The following is a 13,095-nucleotide window of genomic DNA, read 5'->3' on the forward strand; positions in this document are numbered from 1 at the left end:
CATTTACAGGAAGCAGTTACATGTTTGTAATTACACCAGAGACCCCCCAAAATTCCAGAAGGTCAATATGGTAATAAGTGGATAGTTATCTAACTTACTCATAGGAGAGCCCAGAAAATGCTGAGTAAATCCATGCAAATCCATAAACAGTTACTGTGCTTTTACTTATTACAGTGCAAGTTACAGTCTAGAGCACTGGCATTGTGAACCTACTTTCTGGCATGGAAAGTGAAAACTGCTGTCACTCCTGTCTGTATGTCTGTCTATCAAATTTATTAATCATCCGGCCACTCTGGGCGATGTAAAACAGTACAAACAGTTTAAAACAATGAAATTACACATTAAAACATCGTATTTCTAAAAAATACCCTAACCCACCCCAAATGCCTGCCTGAACAACCATGTTTTCAGTGCGTAGTGGAAGCTCATTAAACACTCTTTTTGTTTTGCAGATTCAATGCACATAGAAGACGTAGAAGCAGTTCAGAAACTTCAAGATGTCTTACACGAGGCACTGCAGGATTACGAGGCTGGTCAGCATATGGAAGACCCACGCCGGGCTGGCAAGATGCTGATGACTCTGCCACTGCTGAGGCAAACCTCCACTAAGGCTGTGCAACATTTCTACAACATCAAACTGGAAGGCAAAGTCCCCATGCACAAACTTTTTTTGGAAATGCTGGAAGCCAAGGTCTGACTAAAGCATTCTGGGCCTTCCAGTTCTGCACGTTGAAATTTTAATGAAAGGGAAAATAAACAAAACTATGACAACGAAACTTTAGCATTTAAATTAAGGAAACTAAAACGACTGCGCTGATGATTAGCAGCAAGACTGAGAAGCAGCACCTCTTTCTATTCTGTGTCTTATCTGATACAGTTTTCCTTCTTCATTTCTCTCTTCTTTTACTGTTCTTATTTCTCTTTTCTTTGTAATTTCCCCCCCTTTGCTGCTGAATATTTTGAAAAGAGGTCTCTAATAGAAGAGAGATGGAAGCCAGGCCTGCCAAAGGATAGAGATCCGTAATATGGATGCCAGAGAACTTATTATGAACCACAATACCCCAATGACAAAGGAATCAAAAGAGAACCATCGTAACTAGTAGTACAGTACAACACGATGAACTGACTGAATGCAGTATTAGGTTTCACAAGAGCAGCCTCTAATTAGATGACTTCGATGACGACGCATTGGCTGCTTCTTATCATTGCATTTCCATCTAGATCAGTTACAGCCATTTGATTCCTTAATTGTTTTTTCAAGTCTTCCAGATATTTCTTAGGTTAGCTACGATGTAAATTTTTCAGGGAATAGTTTGAGCTTTATTCATTCATGCAATACTAAAGAGGAAAGATAAATACTGCATTTTTTGTGCTGGCTTGAACAATGACGAACATTTAATGAAGGACAAATGAATCCTGAAGGAAGATTTTTTTAAACAAATGTTTCTGTTCTTACTAATGAAAGATTTTTTTCTACCAGCTTTACCACTTTTCAGCCATTTGTTAACGTGGGAATTTATCTTACTCAAGCAATAGTTGAAGGGAAGGTGCATATTATCACGGATGCAATTTATGTTGTGTGCCAGTCTGGTCTAAGACATCCCGTTTCTTCGCATGAGTTCCAGTTTATACCTAAGTGTTCACTGAAACAAAGGATTAGATTACACCTAAAATATATCTGAGTATTCTAACATATTAAGATGCCATGTCAAATAGAAATCTAAAAAGGAGTTAGTAAGTGCTTCTCTATGGCCAAGGTACAATTGCTACATGATATCTTGTGTTAATTAATGATGCGGTCTATCATTTACACAATAGTGTTCTTTGCAATAAAGTCCAGCCCACCCAGCTATCAATAAGGCAAATTCAGATATCAGAATAGTCAGCCTCTGACCAAATTCAAGAAATTAACACTTGTATACATAATGTATTAAGTTATAAAACTTTTATCTGGGGTAGATTGCCATTTAAAAAAAACAACAACAGCCTAACCAGTATACCTGCTTTTTCAACCAGTGTTGTCACAGCGTGAAAGTTGGTCAGTTTCAAGACTGTTAAGAGGTGTTATCTAATGTATAACCCAATTAGATGCCCCCAGAAAACTACAGTCGCTAAATAACCAATAAACAGTAACCTCCATCAAATGCTATACCAATGTACCAGTGTTAGTAGCTGCTCCCTGTACTATGTGAACAACCTTATTCTATGTACACAAATGTAATTAAAATTGTAATCCTAACAAACAAAAGAAATGTAGTTCAGCTTTTCAGTGTTTCATGTTTGCTGTGCTTTTTGGAATTTTTTATGTTGCATTCAAAGACTGTTGTCTTGTTCTTCTTGTGGTGTTTGGAATCTTGTGGCGTGTGCTTATAGACACAGGGTAGAATTAGAGACAATATTGGATGTAAAATTCCTCAGGAGACTACAGTAGTATATTCTATTCCTTCTGGTAATAAGGTTCTTCCTAGTAATAATTAAGAAATTGAAAAGAAAAATCCAACCAAGTACTCATTATGGACAGAAACACATTGAAATCATAATATTTTCAAAACAAGGGGTAATTTCTGTAACAGTTTATTATAGAATACCTATGTATAGCTTAGAAATAAAACTTTGAATATTTCAAAATTATAGATAAGTCTAATTTTTAAATGCTGTAAATATGGCTTTCATCCAGTCATCTCAGATGTTGTTATTAACTTGCTCTGTGTTGTTGCAAAACTTTTTTTTTAAATGCAGACACGTTTCCAAAATTATTGCTACTCGTGTGCTTTAAGCGAAATACAGCAGGTTGATGTTGCATCAACCTTGTGCTAGAAATACTGTGTATCTCTCATTAGCTATATGGGATTCTCTTGTAGATTGTGTTTTTCTCAGTAGAGAAGTGACTGTCGTGTGGTCCTAGATAAATGATAAATCATCATTAGCAATTCATTCAGTTGGCCAATAACTTGAAATTAATAGTGCGATAGGAGTTTGGAAATTGGCACGTCCCTTTTAAAAAATGACAAAAGCTTACAACTCCTGGGGGGAAAATGGTGCTGATTCTATAAAATTATTTATATACGTAAGAGTGCAGAATAATTATTTTCCAGAAAATCTGTGCAGGGTTTAAGTTGCTAGTGTTAACTACGCTATATATGTATATATAAATATCTAATATAAATATTGTTTTTGCTGTATCACATTGAAGAACTTGGGTTTTCAGGGTCAATAACAAATCAACACACTCAGAAAAGAAAAAACATACAAAGATTAAAGAAAGATGGAATGTGTAAAAGGAACACAGTGCAATTTTTTACTTTTGGTTTTCAGTAATTTTTAGAGCTGCAATGAACAAATATCTCGTGGCTGTACAAATGTTAACTGAAACATAGATACACTGCACAGACATTAGAATAACATTCATCTTAAACCTTGCTGAAAGAAATTTTCACAACCACTTATTTAATGTGAAGTATTGGGGAAGATTTCAAAAGGTGTATGTTTTAGCATAATAAATTTTATTTAGGGGAATAAAATCCATGCAGAATTCCTCCTGCAAAAGCCATTGAAATGAAAGGGTGCAGTGTTAAGACCTCTGTATTTTTGTTTGTTCCCCCATCCAGTTCAATGTGCAGAAGACATTTCTGATGGATTGTACCCTGAGCTATTTTTTTCCTTCTTGTTTTTTTCCTTCTTCTTATTTAAAGCAATATGATGGTGTGACTCCTGGAAGTTACACATTTGTTTCAATCAAATCAGATTGTTGTATTTATTCCACTATTTTGCATTTAAATGCTAACATAAAAAGATATAAAAAATTAAAACTGCTATTTTTCTTATGGAAGAGAAAATGGGTGTTGGTAATTGTATTTTAATTATTTAAGCGTCTCTGTTTACCTGCCTAGGAAAACACTTTATGGCAGTCTTATTGTGCAAAGATCACAAAAGAGGGGGGAAAACTGAATTAAGCTGCTTATTATAATCCAGGAGTTGCATAATAACCAGTAGTAAAAACACAAATGAAAAAAAATCATGTCTATAGCTGTAGATGGGCTTCACATCTGTAAAGCAATCAACTGTATATTTTTGTGATGTGTATCATACTGTGTGCTCCAACCAATGTCCATTTGTGTAAATGTATTTATTTTATATTGTATATATTGTTAAATGCAAAAAGGAGATATGGTTCTGTAACTCCAATCAGTTCAGATGTGTAACTCAAATTATTATGCCTTTCAGGATGATGGTAGAGCAATATTAAACAAGCTTCCACTTTTAATTGCTTTTAATTTTTTTGTGTTGTGGATTTTGTTTTGGTATGCTTTTTTTCTGTATCAAGGAATCAATAAGCACCATCTTCAGTAGCACGATAAGGATTTATACCCTTAAGCTAATGTAGCCGCATGGCTACATGCTATATAAAGACTTGTCAAAATGAATTTTAGTGTGGTGTAGACATTTTGCATACTCTTAAATATGCAGACTGTCTCTTAACACATTAGAATTCATTCCGATGAGCACTTCTTTAATCTTAAAACATCTCTACATCAAGTCACGTTACTGAAAATCATTGCCTCTCTATCTGGCATAAAAGTAAACTTCTCCACTCATATTCATATTGTCCACAACTGGCTCTTTTCTTTCTTCAGCAGCAGCAGAATCTATTCCACTCCTAAAACATGAATGTTTTCTTGCTGATTCAGGTGCTGTGTTCTTAAAACAAAACAAAAAATGTGCCAGTTCACACCATCATCATAAGCTAAACAAGCCACTATGGTTTGTTTAGCCTACGATGATTGTCTGAACCAGGTCAATCTCTCATATTTGCAACAGGGGTTAGGAACCGCAAGCCCAATAAGTAGAAGAGTAATAATGTAGATTAGTGTTGATGATCATTAGATATTCTACAGGACCATAGAAGCGCCTTGATTTAAATGTATCAGGAAACAGCATCCCAGGCTTGAGTCAGAAACGTCTTATCTTCTAGCCTTAGGTCAAATTCTGCTTCCAGAAGACTCTTCTGGAGCCATCACACAACTAACATTTTCCTTTTTTAGCCTAATAGTATTTTGTCATTGTGCTTGCTTAGCATGTTTCTTACATTCAGTGTTGGCCGTTCTCAGGGGGATTAGTAGGACACAAAGCAGAGGGGCTGGTCTTCAGCCTCTCCCCTCTGTGTTGTTTTCCCTCTCCCACTATGAGGACCAACTGCCTTTTGATATTAGTATGTTCTGCTTTAAGTAAAACATGCCTTCAAGGAGAGTCTGAATTATATGAACACTGGACATTCCCTGCCTGAATACGAGAAACTTATAGAGATGCTATCAGATAGAAATCTTTTAAAATGTCATATTTTTTTTCTTTGGTAAGAATTAATTGCACTGTAGAATTATTCTTGACTGGGCTTTTTTTGTTTTATACTCAGCCCAGACATACGCTTAAAACCATGGTTAGTGATCATGATAGACTGCTGCCTTAACACTGGTTGAGATCCCAAATGTACAGTGGAACAATGACTTAACTTGTTTATTTATTTAGGGCACAATCCTATGGGGATAGGCAGCCACCTCGAAACTCTGAGGTGACCGCCTATCCAATGCAGGGCAGGAGAAGCGCGGAGGGGATCGTCCCCTCCGTGCTTCAGATGCCCTGCATTTGCAGCTAGACAACCGATTTTGGCTGTCTAGCTGCGGGAAGGCGGACTGGGGGAGGCAGCTGTCGGATGACACAAAGGATGTGTCATAGCAGCATTTCCACCTTCCCTGCCCCAGAATACCCCCTGGAATGCCCCATTTTCACCTTTCCATGCTCCTGAGTATGCATGGGGCCATTCCGAGCTGCCTGGGAGGTGGGGAAGGTTGGTTCTCCGGGAACCGACCTCGGAGCGCGGGCTCCAAAATCGGTTCCTGGAAACAGGCATATCCTATGGCCATCTAGCCGCTGACTAGTGGCCATAGGATTGCTCCCTTAATGTATTTCTGAATTGCCTCTCCACTTAATGAGTGCTCAAAAAAACCTGATAAAATACATATATTGCAATAAAATGGGAACCTTCTAAAATCATAGAGCACCATTAGTCACCAGGGATGGACAGACTCACCTCTGTGTGCGCTGCCAGGTGCTTGCCAAGCCGCTACCGTCCGTCCACCCCTGTTTAGCTCCCTGGTCGAGCCACCGTGTGGTCCATAGGTGGCCACCTAACCCCACAGCAAACTGCCATTTTGCAAAGAAATGGCAGCTCGTTTCCCCCCGTAAATGTAATGTTGCATAAATGGCCCCTTCACAGCTGCCATTTCCATATTACATTTACAGAAAAAACAAGCTGCCATTTTTGATTGATTGCAAAATGGTGTTTTGCTGAGGGGTCAGACAGCTGCCAGACACTGGTCTGTGTGGTGGCTCAGTAAGTGGGGTCTGGTTAGCATGGTGGCTCAGCAAATGGGGTCCGGGAGGCTGAGTGTGTGTGTGTGGGGGGGGGTCTGCTGGACTCCCGTCCACTCCTCTCAAGACTCCCATGACAACCCTATTAATTACTAAAAGCTCCGTAGAACAGCATAATTTTTATCAGCCAACCTAACCTCCCTGGGAAGGGAGTTCCAAACTAGGATGCTGCTCTGCAGGAGACTCTCAGGTCCCCGCCAGCCTCGTTTCTCTAAGAAGTGGGACATGTAACAGGGCCTCCGATGATGAATGTGGGCTCTAGTTCTCATACCGGAACAGGAAGAAGCAACCTTTCAGATACCCCATGCCCTGGCCCAAAGGTGTTAAGTTTGTCTCATTGGCTATTTTTTGCTTGGTGCAGGTATACATTAAACTATGGTTAACATAAACCACTAATAAAAATAATCTTTTAATTAGTGCTGTGCCAAATTGTATTCCTTAATTTCAAGAAACTCATCTTCTATGAAGGAAGCAGTTATTTTTCTGCCTCTGTCATGCAGGGGTGACAAATTCCTTCAAGGATTTCAGGATTCAGGGGTGATGCTTACCATCCTCAATAAAGTTCTGAGGTCGCTGTGGGTGGTGGTGGTATTTTTTATTTTTTTTTAATGAAAATAATCTTGCTGCGGCAATTTGCAACATAGGCCAGCTTCTAGCACTCCCTGGATATGCCCAGGGGAGTATTTCATGACTTAAGGTGATCCCCTAGGCATTCCAAGACTTTGCAGAGACTGCCTATGGAGTGCATTTTTCCTCCTTGCATTTGAAAAGATATTCTTTTAACTTCAGAAAAAGAAAATAACCTGGCTTTCAGCTGCCATAGGAAGCCTTCCTAGAAGGGACAGAAGAAGTGGGACTTTGCAAGCGCAGGGTCCGCCGACTATCAGTTGCAAAGCTGTGAGCCAGTTCCCCAGTGCTCTCAAAGGCTCTTGTCTCCCTGGTTGGCAGGGAAGCAGCAGCAGCAAGGAGAGAAGGGCCTTTGCAAGCACAAGAAACCCACTGACAGCTAAAATAACCTACCCTTGCAAAGCACTCTACCTGGTCAGACAGGTAGGGGACTGCTGTTGCTCTAAAGCAGAAAGAGAACTGCCCTGGCAAGCACAGAGTCATCGGTTCGAAAGACTCTTCCCCACTCAGGAGGGAAGCAGCAGCAGCCGCTTTCCTGCCCAAGCTGGGAGAGAACTTTTGAAGTCTAGTGCACACAGCATGTGAATTGTAGAAGGAAGAAAACACACACACATCTTCTGCTCCCCTTGTAACAGTAAGTCAGTGCCAAAGCCCCAGACTTCAACCATTCTTCAGAAAATTCTCACATCTTTCCCACAATTTTCATATGCAATTTCTTGTTGACCCTCCCACCCCCTCGAAGAGTGTGTGTATAGGTAAATACTCTGTCATTCTGTAGCTTCCAGATGCCTTTAATTAAATAACTTAGCTTTTCATCAGCTTGAAGTTTATAATGGCAAAGTTTTTCATGTACAATCACACTAATTATAATGAATATTTTATAGACTTTCATTCAAGAAGCTCAAAATATTTAATATACTTTCATGAAGCCTTGCAATTCCTCCCACATGGAGATTACTCTGTTACACTGTAGACATCCGTACTACTTTTTAATTAATAGCTCCTGACTCTAGAATATATTATTCCATACCTAAATATATGATATAAATATATTCCATATATAATTATATTTTGCCTTTTTCTGAATCATGCACAAGGCAGCTAACAATAAATATAAAAATCAATAAAGCAATTTTAAAAACTAGCAGCAAAAATATCAAAAAAATAAGCAGGATTAAAACAAAAAGAGCAGATAAAATATTGGAAGTATAAATAATAACAAAAGCCACGAAAAAAAAATTGAGGCAAGCCAAAATCCTAGTCTAAACAGAAGGTTTTCACACAGTGGCAAAAAGCCATCAATGATGAGGCAAGTCTCTCCAAGGAGATAATTCAGCAATCTTAAGACAAGGTTTTTACAACACACATCAACACTACACCTCACCAATGAACGTCTTACAATGTCGTGGTAAGCTGCATGACCAATAGATATCTTGGGAAGAGCCAACTAATGTCACTGAGAGTAAAGCCAATCAAGAAGTTGGTTTTACATTTAATTAGAGACACGTTTTCAGCAAGGAATATCGAGTCAAGAATACATGAGAAAGGTGCTCTAGAGCCTATGAATGAGCTCCACATCAATCTGGTACCACTTTATTTTTTTCAGTTCCTCATGTCCAAGCACTGCCTTGCTGTCCCACAGCTTTAAGCCAAGCCACCATACACAGGTGTCATTCATACGGCTTCCTATGATATTTTCCTAGTTCTGCATTTTCCTACTTGCATATACTCTTGCATTTAGGGAATCTGTAATGACGGCACGCATGGACTGACATAACAAGCATCCTGTCTGTACTTTCAGTGTTACCCCAAGAAAAGTGCTATTCTTGTACAGAGAAGTGGGATCTATCACAGAAATAAAACTGTAAAAAGGAACACATTTCCTTACTTGAAAATACAGAGCTTCCAAAATGGGAGAAATCCCTTGAATTGTATTTGTTCTTTGTGAAAGTTGTCTGTGCCAGGTTCCTTCTCCTCACTCCATTTCCTTGTCCGTTCTCCAGATTTGTGCATTTTTTTATTGTTGCTGCCTATGTGAGCCCTAACAGTCTTCATGATGGAAAATGGTGTAGAAACAGACAAGCTGGTTTGATCAAGATTTTCGAACAATATGTACAGAAGAACTCCAAGACAAGAATGGAATGAAAGCAAATCATGCCAAGGCATCCCTAGAGATAGCCCAGATGCCTCAAAGAAACCTTACGTAGTTGCAGAGAGGATCCATTCCAAATACAAGAGCTCTGGATGGAGTAGCCGGACACGTTTGTGCAACCAATCATTCGGAGACAGGCACCTTTAGCATTCATGAGGCATGTGAATGGGATAACCTGTTTTCAAGCTGGTTTCCAACTCAGGTAAATAGTACCTCTAACCTCCTCCTTCATGCCAACTAAAGAGAAGATATTTATGCAGATCCTGAACACAGAAAAGTAAAAAGAAAGATGTTGGGCTATATACACCTTTCTTACTAAGGGCTTCATCATGGAGCTTTTATCCTGCGATTGAGATTGCCCCTTCACGGAAGTTTGCGGGCTCATGACGCCATTAACCTCCAAGGCATCTCCTGCATTAAATGCCCTTTGTTCCATTTTTAAATAGATTGCAGATAATGAGCTATCAAATTACCCCATTGTGTTCCGCTTGAATTTCCTCTGTCAAAAGAGTTAAAGCGGCAAGAAGAGGAGCAAGATCAATGAAAAATAATGGAAGACTCAGATATTGGGGGGGGGGGGTGCATGTAAAGGGAGTCAGTGGTGATCCTGCATTTAAAACGGAAGCAGAAAGCTCTGTTTTAAATGAAAGATTTTAGGCTGGTGTAGAAATGCCCTAAATTTTGTTGAGTCCAGAACGCATAATTCAACTTTCCTCTGTAATTTGATGTGACTGTTTCAGGTGGTTATATGGAAGGATGGCAAAATCATACAAAGGACCCAGGATTTTTTAAAAAGTCAAATTTACTTAAAATCACAACATAAAAATCAGGCTTACAGAAAAGAAATATAGAACAGCATTTCAGCTGACCTAGCTTTTGTTGTTAATAGAGACATGATATTTAAGATTTCACAGAATCCATCAATATTATCAACTGTTTAGAGTAGGTCATACTTAGTGTTTTGGCTGCTCAGCATCAAAAATCATAATGTTCTATAAATGTGCACAGATGTTAATCCACAATCACTGACAGATAAACTAGTGGAAATCGTTAAGTTGCATTGTAGCACCATTCTACATTTTTCTTATAGTCACTAAAATCTTATGGGCTGGAAGACACACAAGCACAACTCCACTCCAGCAACATGGCATTTTCTGCCTAGGGATGTATGAGAAATTCAGGTCTCGCAGCCATAGGTTACTATGGGGGAATACCGTTGCTTTAACTATGCGGACCTTTGTTGTCAGTGTGATGTCTCTGCTCTTCACTATTTTATCAAGATTTGTCATTGCTGTCCTCCCAAGAAGTAAACGTCATCTGGTTTCCTGGCTGCAGTCAGCGTCTGCAGTAATCTTTGCGCCTAGAAAGACAAAGTCTGTCACTGCCTCCACGTTTTCTCCCTCTATTTGCCAGTTATCAGTCAAGCTGGTTGCCATAATCTTGGTTTTTTTGAGGTTTAACTGCAACCCAGCTTTTGCACTTTCTTCCTTCACCTTCGTCATAAGTTTCCTCAGCTCCTCCTCGCTTTCAGCCATCAAAGTGGTATCATCTGCAGATCTGTGATTGTTAATGTTTCTTCCAGATTTTAACTCCAGCCTTGGCTTCATCAAGCCCAGCACGTCGCATGATGTGTTCTGCGTATAGGTTGAATAGGTAGGGTGAGAGTATACAACCCTGCCGCATTCCTTTCCCAATCTTAAACCAGTCTGTTGTTCCATGGCCTGTTCTTACCGTTGCTACTTGGTCATTATACAGATTCCTCAGGAGGCCGACAAGATGACTTGGTATCCCCATACCACCAAGATAGTGCCACAATTTGTTATGATCCACACAGTCAAAGGCTTTAGAATAGTCAATAAAACAGAAATAGATGTTTTTCTGAAACTCCCTGGCTTTCTCCATTATCCAGTGGATAGTGGCAACTGCAAGCGGAGATGGGTCAAAGAAGAGTCAAACAACAAGGCTTGGGTTGAAAATTGGGCCACATTTTATTGAAAAATCTGCAAAGGGTACCTAGGACGGGCAGTTGACTGTGCCAGCGACTAGCTGGCACTTCATGGGTGAAAACACACCCAGCCTGAGGGGTGGCGTCGATCTCACCACCCCTCCGGACTGCCCCTTGTGGAGGAGGTAGACCTTCCCCTGTCACCCCTTCCCGGTGCCGCACAACACCTGGGTGAGTGAGGAGGGTTGGTCTCCCAGGCAACCCTTATTTATCCCCCTGCCGAGCCACACAACCCGTTCGGGGGCCTCAGGTATCACCTGTCACCATAAGGTGCCTCTGCATGCACATCATCCCTAATCTTTCTGCTTTTGCCCATCCTGGCCGCCACACTCCCACCACCTGCGCAGAAGGACTTCCCACAGGCCCCTTTGCAGATCGGACCAAAAGATGTTCTTCCCTACATTTAGACAGGCGGACAGCATCCTGCCTGTGACGCTTCCTCCTTGTCCAAGAATTCCCAGGTGGGTGGTGCATCTATCAACCCATTTATGAATGCCGTAAGCCATTTCCCTGTTCACTTCTGATGGGCCCTGCCAATGGCAGCGTCTTTCCAAGCCTTCCAATTGATCCGTGGGAGCAGGGAGGGCCGCATTAAGGCTACTTCCGGCCAGGTATGCTGGACTACCTGCACATTAACCAAGGCCTGTTCGATCAGGTCCTTGCCTGGCTTATAGCCCAAGTCGTTCCCTCCAACGTGCAGCACCTAGACCTTAGTGGAACAGGGTGAGGAGGAGGAACTCCCACCATATGCTCCGTCGCCAAGCCACTGGAAAGTAACGTGTCAGAGCAATTGAAGCGGAGATCCGAAGGCCAATGTAGAAGCCCTTTGTGCGGCCCACAATTACCATACTGTGCCCATGTAAAAGCACCCGATACCAGTGTGCCCCCGAGTCCGACAGTCTAAGGAACAGAACATAAGGGGAAACGAAGGAAAATATTGTATCAGGTGAAGGCAGATGAATTGCAAACGCCAGGCCGGGATGCATTGAGGGACCATCTCCCCACTGCCATAATGTACCTGTGAGAGATACATAAACCGGCAAAGTGACAAAAAACAGGGGTCCCTCCCCAAACCCGCAGCATTCAGTAAAAACCCGTAGGGCCCTGGCAGGGCATAACTTGTTCGACTTATGCTTGGCCAAGGACCACTGCCGTGCCCTTGCTGTGCTGATCCATGTAGGATTTTGAATGCGTGGGGGATTACCTTGGGACAGATCTGGACATCGGAGTACCTTAAGGCCCTCCAGTCAGTCAGACTAGGGAGCTTGAACCAACCCTAGAATCCGCAGGGGCCAGAAGAAGGCCGTTAAGGCTGCAGTGTGCAGCAGGGGAACGTTATGCTGGGAAGCGACTTGGCTAAGAGGTTGGCCCAATGAAACGGCTAGGTAAAGAGGGAAGAACTCCAAAAAGGTAAGGTCCTGAGGCACTCGGGCGGCAGCCTGCCGCTCCACCCACTGCGCAGGGCGACACTGAACCTGCGACGATTCCAAAACCCCAGGGTAGTGGGAGTAGGGATGTACGAATCCCTTACCTGGCTCCGTGCAGGGGCAAGGCGCTCCATCCCTCCCCCCGGAATCCTCGACATGGGGGGAGGCGCTCCATCCCTCCCCCCAGGATCCTGCCCAGCCGGCTCCGCTCCACAGCCAAGCTGCGGAGCCGCCGGCCGGCTCCGGCCACCCGCAGCCAGACATCTGGCCGCTGGGCAGCCCTGCAGGGATGCAAATGGCGGCTGTCATAGCCGCCACCATTTGCATCCCTGTATTGAGCCATGATAGGCTACATAAATATTTAAATAGCCTATCACAGCAGGGGGAAAAACCCCAGTGTACACAAATGGCGGTAGCCACCACCATTTGTGTATATTGGGGTTCCCCCCCCTTGCCGT

At 41.8% G+C, this 13,095-nt stretch overlaps 1 protein-coding gene across 3 annotated transcripts in view; it reads left to right on the forward strand.

Annotated features, from left to right (window-relative positions):
- ESRRG (estrogen related receptor gamma) overlaps window positions 1-4,271 on the forward strand; it is a 309,940-nt gene extending 305,669 nt beyond the window's left edge. For all 3 annotated transcript variants that reach the window (XM_084828792.1, XM_084828789.1, XM_084828793.1), the window contains one exon: window positions 453-4,271. In XM_084828792.1, the coding sequence (XP_084684918.1) occupies window positions 453-697 (245 nt within the window). In that variant the 3' untranslated portion in view covers window positions 698-4,271. The remainder of the gene's footprint in view (window positions 1-452) is intronic.
- Window positions 4,272-13,095: the final 8,824 nt, after the last annotated feature.

This window comes from Heloderma suspectum, chromosome 1, assembly GCF_057233095.1.
Source record: "Heloderma suspectum isolate Gila_16-S chromosome 1, 16-S_ref, whole genome shotgun sequence".
NCBI lineage: Eukaryota > Metazoa > Chordata > Lepidosauria > Squamata > Helodermatidae > Heloderma > Heloderma suspectum.